Source organism: Rutilus rutilus, assembly GCF_951802725.1.
Source record: "Rutilus rutilus genome assembly, chromosome: 8".
NCBI lineage: Eukaryota > Metazoa > Chordata > Actinopteri > Cypriniformes > Leuciscidae > Rutilus > Rutilus rutilus.
In genome coordinates this window covers 14,793,449-14,817,874 of record NC_140222.1, presented here as the reverse complement: position 1 = coordinate 14,817,874, position 24,426 = coordinate 14,793,449, and the positions used below count along the sequence as shown (strand labels likewise).

Here is a 24,426-nt window from a genome sequence, read left to right as displayed (position 1 = left end):
AACAGTCATTTCTTTAGCTTACAATAAAACCACAGTGTTACTAAATGCACAGTGTTATAATTTGGTAGAGATGTCTAATAAATGGTTGGTTCCATCAATTATGAAGGCCTCAAGGCAGATTTCTTTGATCCTGGCAACACATGATGGAATATGAAATATGATTGGATAAAAGCTCTAACATCAACATTCACCACTGGAAGCAGCACAACCAAAAGAAAAGCTATGAAATTAAGAGAATGGACTATTGGGAATAATTTAATGCTCTTTCTTGAAAAAAAAAAAAAAAAACACCCTGACGGCCCACCACTGCATTCGGATGATCCATGTTGAAAATAATGTTGAGATCTCAGCTCATTTATTACTTTTAGTGCTACTGAAGAACGGTCGACCTTTATATCACTATAGGCTCCACCCCATTGTTTACATCGATTTTGAAATGGCGTCAACAGAACAGTTTTAGTTTCTAAATCTGCATTCGTTTTTCCTAGAAACGGTGATGAACTTCCTCATTTTCGTCCCAGTGTGTGTTTTCCAGCTTGGTAAGTTACGTGGGCTATTTATTTTTTTCTAAATCGATTTCCATTCTGTTCCCTTTCAGCGGTGCTCTTCCGCCCTTAAAAGCACAAACTTGAGATTCAAATCAAGTAACGTTATTTTCAGACGTAAAAGAAATATTAATAGTGTAGGCTATTGAAACGCGAAGGAGATCACTCGCTGTTATCATGCAGGATGCGCGCACTTTGAAACGGAGAGAAACAGGAACGCAAGCGCGAGCTTTTAGGGCGCGCATCACAGTCACACACAATAACATGTCAAAATGTCGGGCGTGGTCTAGCATTCACGCAAACAAAAAGTGAACCTAAGCATTTGAAGTAATATTTCTGTGTTACAACACTTAATTCTATCTACACCAGCTTATTTGGAAGACAAGGCATTCATTGGTTTCATTTGCTCGACAACTGTAAACAAACGTTCTCTTGCGCAACATTCTCAGCTGTTGCTTTCAAGATATTTGCCCACTTCCGCTTTGAGAGGAATAGAGAAAAGTCCAATTTTGTTAACTGTTTTATGTTTTACTCAGTAGGCTAGTTCATTTGATAGATTTCTGACGTCGTTCTGATATATATTTCCCCCCCGGATCTTCCTCATCACTGGCAGCGCCCTGGACATAAAGTAGTAGGCTAAGTGTCTGTTGTATTTTATTCAGCCAGTGCTTTGTTTAATTTGAAAGTGTAACATTGTGACACGATTAGTCAAATGTAGTATGTAATATCTCATAATCGAACATAAATTGATTTTAAAAAATGTAATAAAAAATACTGTATAAACTATACTTTTCCCTGTGCTTGTTTTATATTTCCCACTTTCTTGGAAGTGATTTATAACGAATTGTCACTTTCTTCTTCAGGTGCATCGGGTGTTTATACAGACAGAGAGTCAGTGTTTGTGATGGAGGGAGATTCAGTCTCTCTGAACACTGATGTTCAAACAAACCAACAGGAAAAGATTAAATGGTTTTTTAATAACATTCGCATCGCTCAAATCAACGGAGATCTCAGTAAGATCTGCACAGATGTTCAGTGTAATGAAGGCACTGAGAGATTCAGAGACAGACTGAAGCTGGATCATCAGATTGGATCTCTGAGCCTCTCAAACATCACAAACACAGACTCTGGAGTTTATAAACTGCAGATCATCGGCAGCAACACCATCAGTGAAACGATCTTTAGCATGACTGTGCATGGTGAGTCTGTTTAAAGACTACGGTTAGGCCTATATCGCTTAATCACAGTGTTTATTATTACAGTAGTGACTTAAAGTTTGGTTTCAGTTTCTATTTCCGTTCCAAGAACATTTAGCTTGTGTTTCCTTGTTTCAGTGTTTAATTTCTGTTTCCTATGTTAGTTGCCAGTTTGTTGTCTTCACCTGTGTCTTGTTTAGCTCCTCATTTTCTTGTGTATAATTGCCCTTAGTTCGATGTCCAGCATTGTCTTTGTAAGTTGTGCAAAGCTGTCATTCTCTTCCTATGTTCCTAAAGTTATCTTTGTTTTGTTTTTTTGTAAATAAACTATTGCTGCAAATAGATTGATATCTTTTTCTTGTCTGCCTCACCTTAACATTCAGAGCTGTTTATTCTCTCTTTAGTTACACACCACCCCATCTCCCTTCCTCCCTCCCTCCCTCCATATGACCTTATCTTATCATCTTTTTAAATGCATTTCATATATAATTCTGTTTAATTCACCAGTAACCTAAAGTGCGGAGGATTTGATGTATTAAAAATACATGTAAAATGTGTTTTATAAGTACAAAATGTGGACATATTTTGCTTTACAGAATAAAAGTCAAGAAAGATAATGTTTGTTTGTGGACACCGTAATACATCACATTACAAACAAACCATCGTTCAAAATAACAGCATTTATCTAAAATAGAAAGCTTTTTTAACATCATACACTAGGCCTACAGTTCAAAAGTTTGGGGTTAGTAAGATCATTTTTTTTGGAAAGAAATTAAATAAAGTAATTGCCTACTTAATTATTCAGCAAGGATGCATTACATTAATCAAAAGTGACAGTAAAGACATTTATAATGTTACAAAAGCTTTCTATTTCAGATAAATCTCTTATTAACTTTATATTCATCAAAGAATCCTGGGGGAAAAAAAGTTTTAAATATTAATAATAATCAGAAATGTTTTTTTGAGCATAATATTATTCCCTCAGGTAGATTTCATGTTTTCTTGTGTGGCTGGATGTTGGACTCATGTCGAACATTCTCAAGTGTCGTGACCAGCAGTCACCAGTTGCTGTAGTTGCAGTGGTTAGATCAGCGTAGTAGGCTAGTCAAAAAACGGGACAAGGGAGGTCAAGCGCGGCACGTGACAAATAAATTAGGCCCAAAATACGGGACGTCCCGGCTAATACGGGACAGTTGGCAACCCTAAGCCTACGGCCTGTGTGGAGTTCCAACCATATACGCCTAGCCTACGAAAATTTCGGATTCGATTTAAATTTCGAATGCGTTTAAATATTTGACAATACTTGTGGCTAGACCTAATGCTACACTCTCAGAAAATAAAGTACATAATTGTACCTTTAGGGGTACAATGGCTTGTCACTGGGGCTGTACCCTCAAGGGTTAACCTTTAAAAGAAACGGTATATGTACCTTTTAATGCTTTTTGACCCTCAAAAAGGTACATATATGTACCTTGAGGTCCAATAATAAGCCTAATGGGGTATGTTAGTGTAGATTGTACCTTGGGGGACAGAAATGGACTCCTACTGTACCCTGGCTATTTCTGACGCTCGACTACGACTAGATATGTAGGTAGCCTATGCTAACTAAAAAACTGAGCTCGAGGTGAGAATTAGCCTACTAGTATTTTTCCAACTAAAATGGTACTCCTCTAAAATTGTGGTTGTGAATAATTATGGAATAAGTAATAATTGTATTATTATTTTATCATAATTTATGGTGATAACCCATAGTTCTGCGCGACTGCCACTAGGGGGCGAAATATGATAATCATAGTTATGATGAATATCAGAGTTAATGGAAAGGTGAGTTATTCCATTCAGTTCCTCTAATAATATATCTTGTACATGCTAAGCAGATACATGTTTTCTGTTCTTTCTTGTTTCATGTTGTTGCTGTTTTTTATAACACTAAAAAAAAAAAAAAAACAGCATGTTAATTTGTGTTTCAGATGTTCCTGGTGCAGAGACGGATAAAACGAAGACCAAGTCCGTGAAGGAGGGAGCATCTTTTACTTTTGATCCTGGTGTAATAAAAAACCCAAATGATGTAATGACGTGGTATTTTAATGAAGCTCGTATTGCTGAAATCACTGGAGATCAGAGTAAGATCTGTACAGATATTCAGTGTAAAGAGAGATTCAGAGACAGACTGAAGCTGGATCATCAGACTGGATCTCTGACCATCACAAACACCAGAAACACAGACTCTGGAGTTTATCATCTTGAGATCTTCAGCAACAGCAGCATCATCCGCCGCCAGCACAGCATCAGCATTATCAGTGAAAACAGCTTCAATGTTCCTGTCAATAGTGAGTAAATGTAATATATATATATTTCAGTGTTTTCATTGTGGCCTGTCGTTTAGTTTTCCCATGAGCTCTCTAATGTAGTTTCTAGGTGATAAAAACACCAGATGGCGCCATTCTCAGTTCACTCGATGTCATGAAGATGATGAAGGTGGAAATATCAGTTAAAAATAGCCTTCCCGAAAAATCAATTGTCGATCTCTAGTAATAATGGCTCTCTTTTTCATTACAGGTTTGATTGTGGCTATAGGAGTTGCTGTTGGTGTTCTGCTGGTGTTATGTGTAATTGGTAAGAATTTTTGCTTGTGTGTTTTCTGTGTGTGTATGTGTGATGATGTTTCATTCAGTCATCATTACATCTATATAACTGACTAGTGCTGTCCTTTGAAATGTGCAAGTTGTTTAAGGAAGTAGACTGGATTTTTAACTGCAAAATTTGATGTTTTGTGACTCAAATCACCCGAAAAGTCACAAGATAACTTTTTATTATTGTTTTTTAGCCATTTTATAGAAACATCCAAATTCTTCCTATATTGTTTGATTGTTTTAATCACAAAGCATTCAAAGAAACTGCATTCAAACATGTTGCATCACTGTAGGACATGACAATGTGATTCAGTTTATCAGATTCATTAGACTGTAAAGTCTTTGTGTCTGTGTGTAATATCAATCATGCTCATTTCTTTTTACTTCTGTGAATCTGTTTTCTTCTTAGGAAAGAGGTGTAGAAAACGTAAAAAGGGTGGCGTTACCTATCAAACAACTGGACTTTAATTACAGTATCATTTACAATACACACGTTAATTTTCAGTGTGAAAAAATGTAAAATTGTGACAGGAAAAAACAGTTATAATTGTAATAGAGCTAAAAGCCAACCTTTCATGTCATGTAATTTTACAGTAAAATTGTACCATTTTTTAAGTAAAAAGAAACAAATCATCTTACAGCAAAAACCCATGAAGTGATGTTCCCATTCCTTGAGTGACACTTATATTTGATGTTTTTTAAGTTTAATAATCGTTTATAGTTTTTTTTTTTCTTATCAGATATGTAGCCTATACGTTGTAGTTTCCTGGAACTAATATTGTATTAATTGTACAAATGATAATAGCATTATATTAGCATGTGCTATGACGTATTTTTGTATGCACTTATATGCACTGTATGCACTTTCTATATATTTGTCATGTGTATAGACTTCTGTTATTTCCTGTCTTTTGTCATGTATTATAGTTCTTTGTAGTTTTTTCATGTTGATCAGTCTTCCCTGTGTATACAGTGCTTGTGTTACACTTGTGTTTTGTTAGTCGTTGTAGGTGTTATGTGTGGTGTTTCCTAGCATGTTCTTGTTCCTAGTATTTCCCTATGTGTTTTATTAAAGTACTCCTGCATTTAGATCCACTCACCTGCACACTTCCATGACAGAATTAGTATTAATAAGCTACTTGTGATGAACTTTGATTAATCAATGCATGCTTTCGTTTTATCCCCCATGTTAAAGGTATAAAGCAGTTTTTAGTTGCAGCATGTTGTGAATTAATAAGAGTAATAATTGAATGTTTAATTCATTGTTTTTAACGATAATAGTTTATTATGTTGTTAAGCTTTAAGAATACTTTTTCCATAATGCTTAGTTGGAGAGCGCAGGAAAAGAAAAGAAAGGAAGAGTGAGATGTGAATGATTTAATGTGTTTGTGCGCTGCATTCCTTTTTAATGCTGCACAAAACTTCAGTAAACTGTTTGTTTTATTTTAATTCAAATCGTCAGTTGTCATTATTGCTTGCCAAGGAAGACATGACACAACATGATGGCCTTGCTAATTCGGCAGAAATGGCCTGTTGGATTTACAAGTATATATGTATATTTTATATATATATATACAGTGAGGAAAATAAGTATTTGAACACCCTGCTATTTTGCAAGTTCTCCCACTTAGAAATCATGGAGGGGTCTGAAATTGTCATCGTAGGTGCATGTCCACTGTGAGAGACATAGGCCTAATCCCCCCAAAAAATCCAGAAATCACAATGTATGATTTTTTTACTATTTATTTGTATGATACAGCTGCAAATAAGTATTTGAACACCTGAGAAAATCAATGTTAATATCTGGTACAGTAGCCTTTGTTTGCAATTACAGAGGTCAAACGTTTCCTGTAGTTTTTCACCAGGTTTGCACACACTGCAGGAGGGATTTTGGCCCACTCCTCCACACAGATCTTCTCTAGATCAGTCAGGTTTCTGGGCTGTCGCTGAGAAACACAGAGTTTGAGCTCCCTCCAAAGATTCTCTATTGGGTTTAGGTCTGGAGACTGGCTAGGCCACGCCAGAACCTTGATATGCTTCTTACAGAGCCACTCCTTGGTTATCCTGGCTGTGTGCTTCGGGTCATTGTCATGTTGGAAGACCCAGCCTCGACCCATCTTCAATGCTCTAACTGAGGGAAGGAGGTTGTTCCCCAAAATCTCGCAATACATGGCCCCGGTCATCCTCTCCTTAATACAGTACAGTCGCCCTGTCCCATGTGCAGAAAAACACCCCCAAAGCATGATGCTACCACCCCCATGCTTCACAGTAGGGATGGTGTTCTTGGGATGGTACTCATCATTCTTCTTCCTCCAAACACGTTTAGTGGAATTATGACCAAAAAGTTCTATTTTGGTCTCATCTGACCACATGACTTTCTCCCATGACTCCTCTGGATCATCCAAATGGTCATTGGCAAACTTAAGACGGGCCTTGACATGTGCTGGTTTAAGCAGGGGAACCTTCCGTGCCATGCATGATTTCAAACCATGACGTCTTAGTGTATTACCAACAGTAACCATGGAAACGGTGGTCCCAGCTCTTTTCAGGTTATTGACCAGCTCCTCCCGTGTAGTTCTGGGCTGATTTCTCACCTTTCTTAGGATCATTGAGACCCCACGAGGTGAGATCTTGCATGGAGCCCCAGTCCGAGGGAGATTGACAGTCATGTTTAGCTTCTTCCATTTTCTAACGATTGCTCCAACAGTGGACCTTTTTTCACCAAGCTGCTTGGCAATTTCCCCGTAGCCCTTTCCAGCCTTGTGGAGGTGTACAATTTTGTCTCTAGTGTCTTTGGACAGCTCTTTGGTCTTGGCCATGTTAGTAGTTGGATTCTTACTGATTGTATGGGGTGGACAGGTGTCTTTATGCAGCTAACGACGTGGAGGTGGACATTTTAAAGGCAGACTAACAGGTCTTTGAGGGTCAGAATTCTAGCTGATAGACAGGTGTTCAAATACTTATTTGCAGCTGTATCATACAAATAAATAGTTAAAAAATCATATACTGTGATTTCTGGATTTTTTTTTTTAGATTATGTCTCTCACAGTGGACATGCACCTACGATGACAATTTCAGACCCCTCCATGATTTCCAAGTGGGAGAACTTGCAAAATAGCAGGGTGTTCAAATACTTATTTTCCTCACTGTATATATATATATATATATATATATATATATATATATATATATATATATATATATACATGTTACAGGTGTTACATGTTTTGTCACGTCAGAGTTAAAATTTGCCAAATCAATAAGAGCTGAGCATAGATTATTTTGTTTCTTCTTTTACAGTTTTTACAGTTACTTTTACAGTGTTTTAATAAGCTGTTGAAATATTTTAAATGACCTGTGCATATAAAGAGGTTTTATTTTATGATAAAAAAAAAAAAAACATGGCTTTCCGTGAGCAGAATACTTTTAGACATGTATTTTAACTTGAAAGCTTTTTATATGTTCATCTTTGAATGTTGAATTTCTAGTTAGAACACTAGATGGCGCTCTAATACAGAATACATGTTTGTAGTTTAAATACTGTATGTATTAATGAAATATCAGGAAAATTATAACAAGGGCACACGTGTGTGGGATGCTGTTCTTGAAATAAAAAAATCACACTAATAAACAGTAAGTTATTATTGTGATTTTTACCACAGTAAAACAATGGTAATGTGATATCAGGCACTAGACTACTGTCTTAAAGAAATTACATGAATTTCTCCCACATGCACTGACGTAAATCACAAATTACGATTTTAGAGTAAGAACATGGAGGAAATATTTTTATAGTTAGGGTAGAGTGGAGGAAAACGCTATTTAAAAAAAATATATTTTGATTTTACCACCTAGTTATACTGCATTAAGTGTAAAACAAAGGATTTGATAGACAGAAATATGTTATTATAGTAATTATGATAGAGAGAAACTATGCCCCAAATAGTTTTTATTTAACTGAAAGAGCGTTTTACCCCACAAGCTATGACTTTAAAATATATATATATATATATATATATATATATATTTAAAATATAATTATATTCCTTATAAATAACATATGATCTCAAAAAACTACAGACTTCACTATTCATCTATCATACATCACTGCGATATCCTGCAGAACAATATTCTCTTAAACACTTATTTACTAATATCTGAAAATTATAGCATTTACCATGTAATCCTCTTCTCTTCAAACGTGTCGCTGGTGTCAGCTTCTCCATAGAGATTTGTATATCCTCGTTATCAACGTAGTGCATAGCAACAGTAAAAATGTATCTTGACTACTTTTAGTGGTTATTTTGGGAAAAACAGGTGGGGGGCGTTTTCCCCCACTCTACCCTATATGTAGGTTACATGCTTTATGGTTTAGCAATGCATTTGATTTTCTTTTTTTCTATAAGTGCTGAACATGATTAATAACTCTATAATAAGTTATTGATCGATAAGTTAAATGATCAGTAAGTTCAGACAACATGTTACACATTACTTTAACTCATCAACTTTTTTTAAATACAGTAAATAATGTAGGTCTACTGTATATAGACGACGTTCTGGTCCACACCAGTTGGTGGCGGAAATGCTCGTTTGCCAACCTCCAATAAACCATAGAAGAAGAAGTGTAAATACGACTCTTGTCCTCTAGTGGTCAAACGTTGTATTAATTTCACTTCCGATGGTGTGTGTGTGTGTCTGCTTTTGTAGGATGTTTTGGGTTTACAATCATGTTTACAATACAGAAACATTATAGGTGGAGATATATTTGAAACGGGATGTTATTTACATTAAAGGAAACAGCATTGCAGACCAACACAAAGAAATAATGTAACGTGAGAACCTCGACTCATTTGATACTTTTTATTTAATTGAAAGAATGTTTTTGTGTGACCGCATATGTTCGCGTGACGTCATTAACTTCGCTCGAGTTGTTCAATTCAACTTATCAGCGTGTAAACTTTACCAAAAAGTTATTTTCAGTCCTGTGCTTCAGACATTAATGATTCCTCATTCTGTGTTGCCGAGGAGAGGTAGCATTGTACTAAAATCTTCCAGAACACCGCACTAACCACATATTTGCTAATGCTTCTTTCTAGTGAAGTTAAAATCAGTTAGTCTTTATCATTTGTTAACACTCCTTCACCCCATCACTCGTGTTGTGTTCCCTGACCCTCAGGTGGAGGTTACAGTGCTGGAACTGGAGCAGGAGTGGAGAACTTGAGCCTCATATATCCTCATATCATTGTGCCTGGACTTTATCACAATTTCAAGTGAACGTAAGGTAAGATTTTATATCTGATTATGATCTTGATTTCACAACCTTTGTTTCACCAATGGACAAGGATCGCTGTTGTGCTATTGAAAAAAAAAAAAATCAAGTTTGTTAGCAGCATTTAGTTTCTCCTCAAAGCTGATGAAAACATATTATTAACAACCATCAAACACAAATCAAAAATTGTAGGCTAAGTCATACAGTGCATTAATTTATTCTTAAAATGAGCCAGACACCGGCAGAAAACAGGATAGGCTATAACCTTTTATATATAAAAAAAACGGGGATCAAGTATAGTTTTACTTGGAAAGAATTGAAACTCTTGAAACTGCACTCTCAGAAAAAAAAGTATAGGCCTAAGCTGTTACTTGAGCTGTACCTGTTCAACCATTTAGGTGCTAATATGCACCCTAAGGGGTAAATAAGGTACGAGGTGTACCTTCTGAAAAGCTACTGCACATGACAGCTGTTGTACCTTTATTTCTGAGAGTAGCACTGCTTATCTGCAGGATCATCATGCACACAAAGTTAATAATATTTACATTTTTCAAAGTCAAATCACAGTTTGATTTTGGACTTTTTTTGTCAAACATCAGCACGAGTGAGTTTAGTATTTTGTAGTAAAGTGGCTTCCCTGTAGAGAAGTCATTAACTGTTTCATGCGTGCATAAATGGAACAAACCTTGCAACGACTTGATGTTAACTCAGACTGACACCTCAGACACACTCGCACCGACACCTGTTGACACCTCGACACACTGAAGCTTTATTGACACCTCAGACACACAGACGCTTTATTGACACCTCAGACATTGCAGACAAACTGACATGAAATGCAAACATCCAGCAGCAGAAACATGCTCATGCACAAGCTGTTTGTCTGCCCAACAGATCAAACCACATTGATATAAATGATGGAGACCACAGCAGAGCTCACTTCGTCACCTTTCCATCACGAGTTTGCATCTATGTTTTGCAAACATAAAAATGCTGCAATGGGCCACATGATTTACATAATTAGCTTACGTAAGTCCCTTTATTACAGTTAAGGTAAATTCTTTTGAAGTTTTTAGGAGAACATTTAATTAATCTGGTTTTAATTATCATACTTTAAACCCTTTAGGATGATCCTGTATGTCTGCTGTGATTTCCTGATGAAACATGATGATTCTCTCAATCCTAAAACTGAACATAGACTCAGAGTCTGACGTTCAGGAGATTCACAGTGAAATGATCACAATCTGGGTCTTGTACTCAGAACAACATTAAAGTTAGATCATCTTCTGAATGTGATTGGTGCATATTCCACATGATCCTCCTCTTCAACTTTCTGTAAAAAAGTGCATAACACAAGATATAGTAATGTGATATCGTTTTTAAAGTAACTTTTATAAACATCTGATGGTGCTGTTGTGTTTGAGATTTACTGTATGTGATAGATTGTTATACTTTGAAATGGCATTACCGCCACATAAAAAAATAAATAAATCAATTATAGTTAAAGTCCAACTGAAATCAAAATTGACCCTATTTACTTTGTTAGCGCATATTACTAGTCTTGTGGTGAAAAATTCATCCGTGCAAGTTAATACACAGAAAAAAAATTGTTTGCCGTCGTAATCTTTAATCAAAGTCTGAAAAGTTACTTCCGTTGTGTAATGGCTGATGACGTAGGTTTGACGGCTTGGGTTGGGAAACGTTTAACCACTCCCCTCAAACCGTTAGTCTGCTATGAGCGAGAGATGGAGAGGAGGAGCACTAGAGTAAAACCCTGCCCTCTGTTCAATATTCCCTTTCACTGGGAAATGAGTCACAACTCTGGAGAAAAGTCGTTTGCAACTTCCGGTTCACGCGGACTTTAAATCATAATTATGACAAAAAAGTTAAAGTTGTTAAATGCCAAATTATGACATACGCAAGTCAAAATTTGTGTCTTAATTTCATAATTTGAACTTTTTAATGTGTAGAAATGGGCTTCAATATTATACAGACAAAATCAAAAGCGCACACTGATCTACATCTGAAATTATAGAAATACTCAACAAATTAACAATAAATTGTCTCACCGATTTCTGTGTTTCTTTTGTGGAATGTCGTCTCAGCGTAAGTGATCTCGACTTCACAAGTGTCATCTGTGTGAAATTATAGATGCATTAAAACAACAAAACTCAATCTTAACTATATCTGGTTCTTCACAATATTTATGTTATTATTATGAATTTCAAAGTTAACACCAAAGTAACACTGAAAGTTTCTTTGCCAAAATTTACCATTAGCTCTATAACTTTTTCCTAAAAGAGTGTTTATCATTACATTTATAGAGACACATAAATCAAACCCAAACGGGATGTTTAACAAAGAAAAGTATTTTACATTCTTTGTGTTTAATCAGTATTTAGATTCAACAAGCACAACCAAAGTTATCATTCATATTCATATATTTTAGAGCACCAGCCTCATCCTTACAGATTATATTCATAAAAATTAACTTTTCTGTTTTTGCATTTCCAGTGTTGATTCAGTTTGAGAAACCTTTGTGTGTGTGAGATGAGTAAAGAGCGACGCACAGTGTCATTATATACAATTAGAAATATAAATTTATTATGACAATGAAAATTATGGGAATCATTTTGATTAAATAATAAAATAGGGCTATTAGTTAAACGGAGAAGATAAAACTTGCCATCTTGATCAGTTTTTCTGTGTTTCCTGCAGATGCAGAAGATCCCGACAGCAGTTACAATCAACAGAAAACCAGCAGCAGCAGCAGCAGAGATCAACACTATCAGAGACACTGAGACTGAAGGAGAGAACACGAGACAGTCATTAATGTAAATGAACGCATCAGTCTGATCTACAACAGAAGACAGAGATCAGGTCAGTAAACACACACATATATCATCAGTGCTGTGGTACCTGCACATGTGTGACAGAGTGTGTTGATGTCCAGATGTGTGGTCTGGTTGCTGATGGGATTGTTCAGCACACAGCTGTAGGTGTTTTTATCCTGATATTCCACCTCCAGAGGTAGAGAGAGACTGATGCTGAGATCACACACACTGATGCTGGACAATACACTGATTCCTTTGTACCAGGAGAGAGTCGCATTACTCACATTCAACACTGAACACAACAGTGAACAATTTGATGATGATGAACATTGTGAAGAGTTACTGATGATGACAGGAACAGGAAGACGAACTGGAAAACGAGAGAATAAGAGGAATATAAACACAACAATCAGATTATATTCAACATTGTGAATTGTAGTGAATCCATGTAATACATTTTGTGTTGAGTGTGTTGATGGTCACTGAATGTGTCTGTCATCTATAAAATGATGTAACATCTGAATATGTAAATAGAATATATGACAATCTTTTGGACAAATGATCTTTACTCACCATAGACAGACACACTGAATGTTGTAATTGACTCTTTCGCTCCACTTATCTCTAGTCTATAAACACCAGTATGTTCAGTTGTGGTGTTTGTGATGGTCAGAGATCCAGTTTGATCGTCCAGCTTCAGTCTGTCTCTGAATCTTTCAGTAATATTATATATAGAGAAAGTTAGCTTGTTTTTTTTTATTTTAGCTATGAAAGACTTTTCAGCTCCATATCTCAACCGTATGTGCTCATCTTCATGTATTTCAGTAAGATCAGAGTTTAGAGTAACAGATTCTCCCTCCATCACTGACACTGAATCTCCAAACACACCTGATGAACAAACAGATTTACACAGATTACGGCCACTGATGGTTTACAAAGCCTGAAATCAGCAAAAGTTTACATGTAAAGTTGAGAATATCCAAAACAAGCAGAAACTTAAAACAATCATCCTTATTGGTGCAGCACATCCATTTAATTTGTTTTAAAGTGCAGAGAACAATCAGTGTTTAAAGTTTCAAAATGTGTTGACAATAAATGCATGATAATTATTGCAGATTGAAAGTACAGTTTTAATTGTGCTGGATATTTTAATAACATTTTTAAATAAATGAAAGATTTAGATCACTGGATAGTCTGCACCGTAAGTTTGCTGCACATTTTCACTAGTGAATTTCCATGACATTTGTAGATTAATAGCCTTAGAAATAAAAAAATAAAAAAAAATAAAAAGGGGCTGATATTTGAAAGCTCAATGGAAAGTTCAATATTCATAATTCTTTTGGTACATAAAAGCAGATGAAAATAATCATTCTAATTTAAACAAACAAAAAAAAAAAAAAAAAAAAAAAACCGAGCCATAAAAATGCTTTTATATCTTACCAGTCAGACTCCAACAGCAAAAAAAGAGCAAAACTAACACGTGAAACATTTTGTTCAGTGGTTCAGTGTGTGATCTAACAGCAGAACTGTTCAAGTGTTGTGTGAATCCTCCTATGCAGCGTTTCGCCCTCCTAGTTCACACATTGCATTTGCATATGATATAAGGTTATAGTTCTTCAGGCCCTTAAGATTTTAACTGTTCTTGATGGATAAAAAATATTTATTTTTATCAAAAGGTTTAGGGTTCATATTTGAAGGGTTCATAGTACCGCCTCAGTGACTGCTTTTCTTCTGAGAGCGTAGTTACCTGACTGTTTTAAATGGCTAAAAGTAGAAGAATATTGTGTGAATTGTGGAATTTCATAGTGAAATGTAGCATAACTTATGTGAAAAATACAAAATTATGTGTATTTATTCAAAATTTTAGTGAATGGAAAAACCAGAGTACAAAGTTAAAAGCGTGTATGATCTCACAGTACCGGCTTTACTGGGGTTTATCTTCTGAGTCAAACTGAAACCTGCTGCCGTTATTCTTCTGAATGTGGTTTATCCGTTGGGTGGACAAACATGTGTCAGTGACACTGGGCATTCAGTGCATGAGTGTTTAGTTTGTAGGTGAAGAGTTTCTTCCTGTGCTTCTACTATAATCAGCTTTTTTGGCACTTTAATCTACTGGGGAAAAAACATGAGAAACTGAGGGAGAAAAACAATAGTATATTTATAAGTCACACTTTAGGGTCACATTTTCACTAACTGCATACCACCATCAATAACACATGAAATAGGCCTAAGATCATCGAGATTGGACAGTGGATGATTGGAAGAAAGTGGCCTGTTCTGACGAATCAAGATTCCTGGATCATCACGTCGACGGCTGAGCACGGATATGTCCATTACCAACAGAGGCAATGGCACCTGGATGCTCTGTTGGACAGAGACAGGCCGGCGGTGGCGGTGTAATGCTGTGAGCAATGTTTTCTTGGGACACTTTAGGCCCCATTATCCCAACAGCACAATCCCTGACGGATGTCAGGTATCTGAATATCATTGCGGCCCAAAGTGTACCAATTTATGGAAACTGTGTTCTCTGCCGGTGATGGTTATTACCAACAGGATAATGCATCATGCCACACTGCCAGAATCATCATGGAGTGGTTCGAGGAACATGATGGTGAATTTCGGTTAAAGCCCCACTGAAGTACCTTGGAACGCGCAGCTTTGTATGATACGTTGTTGTTAATTTTTGGAATCTGATTACATAATCCATATTACATGTAATCAGTTACTGCCTGGAGCTCTGCATATTATTATTAACATCAGAGACGTGACTGAGAACAGCAGTAACTATAGCGCACCCTATTGTGTAAAGTTAAGATATTCTTAGAGAGATGTGATTTTCTGCTTTGGACACTAGAGAGCGGTGCTATACTTGTGCTGAATTTTTCTTTTTTACACAAGAGTACAGAGAACAGTGAAGGGTGGGATCAATATTTAATAAAGTTAGCACACTTCCATGCATGTTAAGCTAAAAATAGAATATATACATTTGAGTTTCAGTATGTTCTATATTTTGACTGGCCTACTATTGGTGAACCACTAAATTAAACTAAAGCAAAGCGACAAAAAAAAACAACCAATGTGGCACAAAGAATGAGAATATACTAAAGTAAAAGATCCTGGCAGAGAATAAATATGAATTAAAGGTGTAAGTCAGGGCCCATATGAGCTCTCCAGTTAATTCTGTTTTGTTAGGAACCTGCTGATGCAACAGTTTAATAACATATCAGGGTTTGACATTAACACTTGTCTGGGACAAGTGGATTTTTTGAAGGGGCAAATGAAAGAGAATTTTACATGCCCAATCGGACAAGTATCCTGATTAAAATGTCAATATATATAAAAAAAAAAAAAAAAAAAAAAGCGATAGTGACATCTGGTGGTCAGAATTGTTTTCTCCACCATGTCTAACAAATTTAGCCTGGCAAACCAGACCTACATCAAGATTGTAGACCATTGACCATTGGTACGGCTCAATCCGAGGGCCGGGATAAACGGTTGTCTCTCAAAATCCCTCTGCACGCAATAGGATAGTGCTACAACTAACCAGAGCAACGAAGAAGGCTAGTTGGTATATTAAACTTTTGCCGTATCCAGTCGGCAAAACTCCGAACACATCTTCCTTTTTTAAAAATGACTTAAAGTGCTGTTCTTTGTTCTTTTCTCATAGAAAAGCTTAAAGTCCTCCAGAGTCGCGGCCAAAGCCGTTTCGAAGGACTGCTGTTCGCGAGCAGCAGCAGCCATTCTTTGTTTTCAAGTAGCAGGGAACCGTCGCAACTCTGTCGTCATTATGTTAAGCTCGCCCCGCCTACTCTATACACGATGTGATTGGCCTGACCTGAGTTTGGTTTTTCCAGCTCGAAAGTCAACGGAGAGTTGCTAGACCACACTGGCTGCAAAATTTTTTTTGCTGCTGCTAGGGTGCGTCTAGATTTCTTGGCTATAACAAATTACCAGGAAGCAGAAAAAGCATGTGACCAAACAAAGCTTCAGAAGTCTGTGACACAGGAGTGGAATCTGCTGTCAAACCAATCTGGGATCAAACCAGTTCTATCTAATCTCATCTAAATTAATTTGTGCCAATGAGACCACAACTCATGTCATGTGTAACCTGGTCAACATATTCACATATTGATCAATAATATAAAATATACAATTATGTTATCATAATTAATTGAGGCGAGTAGTAAAAAAACAGAACACCCTATATATATATTTATTTATTTATTTATTTATTTATTTATTACAAGTTATGATATAAGGAAGTATAGGGTTAAATAATTTACAAATAATGCCTCCTCAATTATCATTTCCCTTTTTATGCATCTAGTTTGGTGACTAAGCGTCAATTATTTTCAAACCAGCTTTTCTGACCTTCTAATACTGCATTACATTCGAAACTTTAAAAGTCATCAATCACGTGGTATTGTCATTTCGATACAAGCATCGTTACAGTGTTTGACACAATAGTCAAGTCATCTTCCTTTATATAGCGCTTTTGACAATGTAGAATGTAGACACCGTTTTAACAGAAAACTCTTTAAGTTCCTTCTGCGTAAACTTCAAAAACACAAACCCATGAGAATGCTGATGGCGTGCACATGCGTATTACAAGTTCAGTCTATAGGTATGCGCATTTGAATATATGTGCGTAGGCGTGTAGTGCTTCCCTAATAACCAACCCTCAACAAACTACTTGTCTGGCCTTAAAATTAATAATACAGAATTTTTATCGCTTCCGCGTAGCCACGCAAACTGGAATTATCCCGACAACGCTTTATCTTTAGAGAGGTAAAGGGAGGGGAGGGATGCCTTCACAGGAGAGAGCCTAGTTGACATTTCAGGACTGCGTTGTCGTCGCATCCAGGCACAGGTCCTTCATCAGATCTGGATACGCCCTGGATCCAGCGGACTGCAGTAAATCTCGGGATAAACAGAGAGACTAATATTAGGGTAGACGGTATCCTTCTTATGATGTAACGAGTACATCAGGATTTATAGGAAGTGTTCCCGGTTCCGGCTGATCTAATCTATGCAGCTTAACATTGAATTATTAAAGTCTATAATGTGTTATGTGTATGCTAGGTCAAAGAGATGTGTTTTTAGTCTAGCTTTGAACTGACAGAGTGTGTCTGCTTCCCGGACAATAGTATGAAGACTGTTCCAAAGTTTTGGTGCTAAATTGGAAACGGATCTACCGCCAGCAGTCGACTTTGATATTCTAGGTATTAGTAACTGGCGTGCAGGGTATTAGCGTGCAGGGCAACCACCCAGTAGAGCATTACAATAATCTAGCCTTGAGGTCATGAACGCATGAACTAATTGTTCCGCATTTGTCAATGAGAGCATATGACGTAATTTAGATATATTTTACAGATGGAAAAATGCGGTTTTACAGATACTAGACACGTGACTTTCAAATGAAAGGTTTGTATCAAAGAGCACACCCTGGTTCCTAACCGACGACGAAGACTTAACAGAGCAGCCATCAAGTTTTAGACAGTATTCTGGGTTATTACGTGAGGACATTTTTTTTTCTATGTTTTTTCAGAATTAAGTGGTAGGTAATTTTGTGAATTGGTAAGTTTCGTATCATCAGCATAACAGTGAAAACTAATTCCATGCTTCCTAATGATATCTTCCAAGGGTAGCATGTACAGAGTGAAAAGCAACAGTCCTAGTTATGAGCTTTGTGGTACGCCATACTGAACTTGCGATCAATGAGATGAATAGTGCTTTGAAAACTGTGTCGGAAAAGAATGACAAGTGACGGAAGTCTACCGTAAGGCTCAATTTATACTTCAGCGTCGAGTCAACGGCATAGCCTACACATAGTCGAGTACCATACGCTGTACACGTCACAACAACGCAGACTGCAAGATCTGTGGTTGTTTTTTTCTTGCTCTGTTTAATCTGAGCTTGCGGTTGCAGAGGATTCCCTCTTTGTGGAAAACATCATGCCTGGTTCCTGTTCCCAAAAGGAAACATCCGACAAAGCTCAAAGACTACAAACCCATCGCCCTCACCTCTCACATAATGAAGACACTTGAGAAACTGGTACTATCTTACATCAGACCCAAAGTGTGCACATTCATTGACCCTCTACAGTTCTCATACCAGCCCAACATTATTGTAGATGATTGCCTCATCTTCATGCTCCAGAGGGTCTATGCACATCTTGATAACCCTGGTGCAACTGTAAGAATAATGTTTCTTGATTTCTCAAATTCATTCAATAGCATTCAGCCAGAACTGCTGGTCAGAAGATGAGGAGATGCCGGAGGAGCTGGAGCTTGTTTTCTGGGTGACTGACTTTTTAACTACCAGACCACAGTATGTGTGGTTCCACAAATGTGTTTCGGAGACTGTTCTGTGAGGCACAGGTGTCCCACAGGGAAGCGTTCTATCACCTTTCCTGTTTAGTCTTTACACATCCGACTTCCAATGTAACTCTGACACCTGTTTTCTTCAGAAATACTCAGTCAGCTGTCCTGGGCTGCATCAGTGAAGGTTGTGAGGGGGAATAAAGGAGCACAATCACTTTGTGGGCTGGTGTAACAATAACCAACTTAACATCTTAAAAAATAAAGAAATGGTCATTGACTTTAGAAGGTCGAGGCCCAAACCAGATCCAGTCTCCATTCAGGGAACAGATGTGGATCTTGTCTACAACTATTAGTACCTAGGAGTGCAGCCAACCTCTGTGGTGCACCTTCTATAAGACTGATGTGGCTGGTGCTTTCTTCTTTGGTGTGGTGTGGTGTGCTGGGGAGAGGGCGCACACACATCTGACAGGAAAAGTTTAATAAACAAACTGATTAAAAATGCAAGCTTCATCAATGGCATCTCACAAGATGTACCTGGTGTGTCGGTTAGAACACGAAAGAGAGGGAAGTAATAATTTTTTACTGATTTATTATCAGTTATGCAAATATCAACATCAGAGGGAGGAGTCAGCCTGTACAATTAACAAGTAGAAGAAGTTGGAGGACTGCAGTGGACTCTGGAGGGCTTAGGTGTTAGAGTCAGTGAGGCTTCCTTTGCAGCATCCAGAGGGAATGGTTCTCCTTATCTTAGTTTGAGCCTGGAGCGAGCGCAGATCAGCATGCCAGGATTAATGAGAGAGAGCAGGTGAAGCACATTAGCAGAGAAACCTGAGGTACAGCCAATGAGTCCTGTCTTAATCAGAAAGTGATTCATAAGGGGTTTGGTTCAAGATGAATATGTTGATGCTTGCATAATTTTTTTGATCTCCTCAACCTACTTTTCTACATTTCCTGCAGGTGCAGAAGATCCTGACAGCAGTTACAATCAACAGAAAACCACAATCACCACCAGCAGCAGCAGAGATCAACACTATCAGAGATCAACACTATCAGAGATCAACACTATCAGAGACACTGAGACTGAAGGAGAGTAAACAAGAGACAGTCATTAATGTGAGTGAATGTTTCAGTCTGATCTACAACAGAAGCCAGAGATCAGGTCAGTAAACACACACATCTATCATCAGTGCTGTGGTACCTGCACATGTGTGACAGAGTGTGTTGATGTCCAGATGTTTGGTCTGGTTGCTGATGGGATTGTTCAGCACACAGCTGTAGGTGTTTTTATCCTGATATTCCACCTCCAGAGGTAGAGAGAGACTGATGCTGAGATCACACACATATAGAAATATACAGAAATTGAATAAAGTTGTCAAATGATCTGCACTGCATAAATTAAATTAAGTCCATACTGATAAATAATAACTATCAGCATTATGCCACAAATGATGCTGATTGAGCTTTAGTTGTACTGAATATTCAAGAATATTTGAAGGACAGGACTAATGATCTCTACTCACCATAGACAGAAACACTGAATGTTTTGATGTCAGGTTCAGTCCACTTATCTCTAGTTGATAATCTCCAGTATGTTCAGTTGTGGTGTTTGTGATGGTCAGAGATCCAGTTTGATCGTCCAGCTTCAGTCTGTCTCTGTTTCTCCCATCAGGAACATCATCATATGAGGAGATGATTTGCTTCTTTTTCTTTATTTGAGCTATTTGAGACTTTTCAACTCCATATTTCCACAGTATATCATTGCCATCACGTATTTCGGTATCATCAGTGTATTAAGTAACTGAATCTCCCTCCATCACTGACACTGAATCGGCAAACACACCTAAAGAACAAACAGATTTACACAGATTAAGGCTTCTGAGAGCTTTATCTTCGATCCAGAGCACAATGTAAGAAGCTACAAAGATGATTACATAATGAAAAGTTGAAAATCATCGTGATAGTTAACATATGTGAAGAATGTAACTAAAATTAAGCAAAAAAATATATTTACGACTTACCAGTCAGACCTCACCAGCACAGACATAACAAAGCACACACATGAAACATTTCCTGAAAAGTCTGATCTGATGAAACGATCTGCTGAAAGCACTTGAGCTGGTGTGTGAATCCTCCCACGACAGAGTTTTACCCACGTAGACTCTTTACAGGCTCTTTACAAATTATGTATAGTTAAATATAAATTCTTGTCTGGCTCTTATTAAGACTTAATAGTTTAAAAAATGTTTCATTCCATTATTTAACACAGAAAGTTTTTCAAAAGTATGGTAAAACTCAACAAAAAGTTAATACTATCACCTCATTGTTTCTCTTGCAGCTCATCTTCTGCAACTACAACTTCTGGCTGAATCAACCTGTGGTTTTCTTCAGATGTGGTTTGAGCCGAATGTTAGTTTCTTCCTGTCTTTTTATGAACCTCAAAACAGCTTTACGGTCCAATAAAATACTGTATCCATTAAAAAGGGTCTAATCTGAGTCTTCTGTGTTGTCATGGTGTTTGAACATAAATGTGTGTTGGCAGTGTGTGTACACAACCACCCTATAATGATAAAAATCCACCCAGTGCTTTTTTTATAATCCCCATAAATCATAAGCACTGTCTCAGAACAAGCTGTTCTCAGATTCGGGGCAATGTGACGTCACTTTGCACAGGCCCCTCCCACGACTGTTGATTGACACTGGAGTTTGAGCCTAGACCCGTCCTGAGTGAGCTGGACACAGAGTCTGCCAGTGTTTCGACGCTTGAGCAGCTGTAGACAAGAATGTCTCCTAAGCGATTGAGGTGTGTTGTTGTTGGATGTAAGAATGAACACAGCAGTCTTCATTTACTCTCGTTGTTACTCGAGGATGGATCTGTACTGTTTGTGATCCAGCTTACAGTCTTCAGAGCGACAGGACTAACGTTACTGACCACGGCAGAAATGAAAGTGAGAGCACGAACTTAATCACAGCTCATCGAGTCATTTTATGGATATAAGGTTTACCAGTTTATTAAGCACCCACTGAAAAGGTGTGTATATATTTGTTTACTGTTAGTTGTAACTAGTGTTTTGTGTACTTCGCTGTGTATGTTGATGATAATGAAAGGAAGAGAGAGAGGTTATGGATAAGACTTTAATGCGCACTTCTTTTACTGTGTTTATTCAGCTCTTACTGTGATTCTCTGGAGTAAAACTAACACTCATCTTTTATGTGATGTACAATAAACTTCACTGAACTCGTCAGTATATTTTGGTCATCATTCGGACGGGGTTTGCTACAGCAGGCTTGTATTAATAGTGGATAAAAGCAGATGACAAATAAGTTATAACCATAATTAAGCTAAACTATACCTGTTCTATCTCCATACAGCATATATTCTCTGGCTCTGTGGGCATTATTGTCCGACTCCGAGTCGAAATGAACACCACAACTGAGAGTTTCTGTTCTGATATTATCAGATGAGATTGTCCTGGCTCTGAGCGTGAGCTCGTGAGGCTCCGCCCCCTGGGCCGTGCAGCAGCAGTTAATTTGCATTTAAAGGGATACACACTAAAACAGCATGTTTTTCTGAGCCCCAAAAAATGACAATTTAAACATGCTGTAAAAAATCATCTGTTGGGTATTTTGAGCTAAAATTTCACATACTCTGGGGACATCAGAGACTTATTTTACATCTTGTGATAAGTGTCATAATGGGTGCCCTTTAATGAAACATTGCATTCAAATCCAAAGACATTTTCAAAAAAAGATAATGCTTATAATGACAATGAAAGAATTAATAATAACAAACTTGCACAACTATACCTGGCTGTCATTTCTTCTTCTAAATCAGTTGTCTCTGTTCACTGAAGTACCTCTCTCTGTTCTAGGACCAATATTTCTGGTCTTCATCTTTCCTGCTGCAGTTGGCATCTCAGATACCAGTGACAGTAAGTTATTTACAAGCTGTAACAGCTTTCATTGCAGAGTATCAGTTCTTGATGCATCATCAAGTGCTTCATCTCCTTACCGGTGTGATGAATCCGATCTTCAAGCAGAAAGAACGGGATGAAATGTTCTGAAAGCTACCATTCCACAATCTGACCTGTGATGCAGTCTGAATAATAATCATGCAGTGTTCGTTTGCTGGCCAGAAGAGAACTGGACACCTGACCGAGGTTGTCTTTTTCCACGATGGTTTGAGCTGAACAACATCCAAAATGAAGAACTTTCCTGTTATCACTGTAAAGTTGCTTCTTCTAGACTACTTCTTGGTTGCATACGTTTGAGCACCTGTTAAAGTGGTCGACTACAACCAGTATGTACTGAAAGACACCTTTACCCCATTCCAAACGAGTTCAAGGGATAAAGCAGTTATTCTTATTTGATAGGCAGTATAACTAATTTAGTTGATCTGAAAAGTAACAGCAGTCTGCCTTGCTCTCTGCCATGTTTGTGTCAGTGAAAGCCTATAGTGGACCTTTTTCACATTTCCAGGGTTCTCAGACATCTTCATTTTAGGTAAACTTATATAGCAATGAATGGGAGCCGACAAAAAAATAAAAAAAAATAAAATAAATAAATATAATTTATGTTTGCATTTTCTCCAATAGCAAAAGATTGATTACAGCTGCTAAAAGAGAGAAAGATTCACTGTTTTGCCATCGCCCACTCAGCCGTTGTATGTGAAACACTCTTGCAGCAGCCTACGCTTTTTGAATTTACTGCCAAGGTAATATAGCAAAAAGTATAGTATTATAAATGTGTGCATTTTTAAAAAAATGAAAATATTAAAACATCACTAGATTTGTGATGTTGATCAAAAACGTCAATACAGTCTGTGAAAAATGTTCCATAATGTTTAAATTCAATAAAAATAATAATTGTTCTCCTTGGTTGGATATTAAATGTTTTAATTTATCACCTGGTTTCACATACAAGGCTTAAGCTAGTCCCAGACTAAACTGCATGTTAGAGCTGTTTTAACTGAAAATAACTATTTTCACATATCTTAATCTTAGCTATATCAGTATCTTATATCCATATCGTATATCAGTCCCATTGTTTTGTCTCAAACTGTTTAAATATCCTAGTTTAACTATAAGGCCTAATCCTGGCTTAATCTAAGACCTGTCTGTGAAAATGGGCCAATTTGATGTATGAATTTGAATTTTATTTATGAATTTTTATTTATGAATTTCACATTACTGTTACATGATATGTAGTCTAAAGATCAAGTTTTTGTTTTGTTTTTTTGACCTTGTATTATTAAAATAATAAATTATTTAAAACTCGACAGCAGTCTTCATATTCTTCAAGGTAATAAACTGTCGAGTTCACGTGCATAGGTGTAGTTACCTATGATCACGCCGCATGAACTGGACATTCGATTACTATGGACTTCGACCGAAAACAGGATGTAAATACAGGTATGAGCGCTGGCTGAAATAACATTTTTATTCATATCTTTCACATCTATTGCAGTCAGATTCACTCGTGTTCACTCTGAAGGAATCACTCACATTGTCTGTGCACTTGTAATGACACATCAAGGATGTTAAGAGGCTAAAAGCAGGTTTAAAACGTGCCCCATTGAAGTCAACAGGGTGCAAATTTTAAAAAGAGGATAACACGGTGAAGGCAACAC

At 37.2% G+C, this 24,426-nt stretch overlaps 3 protein-coding genes across 15 annotated transcripts in view; 2 read left to right on the top strand and 1 right to left on the bottom strand.

Annotated features, from left to right (window-relative positions):
* The first annotated feature begins 401 nt into the window (after nt 1-401).
* Nucleotides 402-5,823, top strand: LOC311295173 (uncharacterized protein). Of its 4 annotated transcripts, XR_014628219.1 has the most exons (6): nt 402-539; nt 1,409-1,744; nt 3,712-4,071; nt 4,153-4,219; nt 4,301-4,357; nt 4,784-5,823. XR_014628219.1 is itself a non-coding variant. In XM_084416410.1 (5 exons), the coding sequence occupies exons 1-5, from the start codon at nt 497-499 to the stop codon at nt 4,840-4,842; spliced, it is 855 nt and encodes a 284-aa protein (XP_084272536.1). In that variant the 5' UTR covers nt 402-496; the 3' UTR covers nt 4,843-5,823. The 4 variants fall into 4 exon arrangements, 2 of the variants coding, with proteins under 2 accessions (XP_084272536.1, XP_084272537.1); XR_014628220.1 differs by having other exon boundaries at nt 4,153-4,357; XM_084416410.1 differs by lacking the exon at nt 4,153-4,219.
* A 3,207-nt stretch (nt 5,824-9,030) lies between these two features.
* LOC311295157 (uncharacterized protein) overlaps nt 9,031-24,426 on the top strand; it is a 70,973-nt gene continuing 55,577 nt past the window's right edge. For 4 of the 9 annotated variants that reach the window (XR_014628204.1, XR_014628207.1, XR_014628208.1 and 1 more), the window contains exons 1-4: nt 9,031-9,206; nt 9,551-9,655; nt 12,362-12,523; nt 19,758-22,729. The gene's annotated coding sequence lies outside the window, so the exon portion shown is untranslated. Of the gene's footprint in view, nt 9,207-9,550; nt 9,656-12,361; nt 12,524-19,757; nt 23,333-24,426 lie in introns of those variants that run through there. The other 5 variants (XR_014628216.1, XR_014628215.1, XR_014628217.1 and 2 more) reach the window with 5 other exon arrangements.
* LOC311295174 (uncharacterized protein) lies at nt 10,391-20,898 on the bottom strand. 2 transcript variants are annotated; one of them, XM_084416413.1, is made up of 8 exons: nt 20,819-20,898; nt 20,321-20,640; nt 19,999-20,126; nt 13,051-13,365; nt 12,563-12,847; nt 12,330-12,446; nt 11,713-11,778; nt 10,391-10,976 (listed from the first exon to the last, which is right to left on the bottom strand). In XM_084416413.1, the coding sequence occupies exons 4-8, from the start codon at nt 13,337-13,339 to the stop codon at nt 10,969-10,971; spliced, it is 765 nt and encodes a 254-aa protein (XP_084272539.1). In that variant the 5' UTR covers nt 13,340-13,365; nt 19,999-20,126; nt 20,321-20,640; nt 20,819-20,898; the 3' UTR covers nt 10,391-10,968. The 2 variants fall into 2 exon arrangements, with proteins under 2 accessions (XP_084272539.1, XP_084272538.1); XM_084416412.1 differs by lacking the exons at nt 19,999-20,126; nt 20,321-20,640; nt 20,819-20,898 and adding an exon at nt 13,918-18,715.

Excerpts from the sequence above, each read along its gene's own strand:
- LOC311295173 (XM_084416410.1), top strand. The coding sequence starts at position 497 with ATGAACTTCCTCATTTTCGTCCCAGTGTGTGTTTTCCAGCTTG. Across the intron at positions 1,745-3,711 it reads CTTTAGCATGACTGTGCATG|ATGTTCCTGGTGCAGAGACG; the intron begins GTGAGTCTGTTT and ends TTTGTGTTTCAG. Across the intron at positions 4,072-4,300 it reads CTTCAATGTTCCTGTCAATA|GTTTGATTGTGGCTATAGGA; the intron begins GTGAGTAAATGT and ends TTTTCATTACAG.
- LOC311295174 (XM_084416412.1), bottom strand. The coding sequence starts at position 13,966 with ATGTTTCACGTGTTAGTTTTGCTCTTTTTTTGCTGTTGGAGTCTGACT. Across the intron at positions 12,447-12,562 it reads ACTCTGTCACACATGTGCAG|TCTCAGTGTCTCTGATAGTG; the intron begins GTACCACAGCAC and ends TCTCTCCTTCAG. Across the intron at positions 11,779-12,329 it reads CAGAAAAACTGATCAAGATG|ATGACACTTGTGAAGTCGAG; the intron begins GCAAGTTTTATC and ends AATTTCACACAG.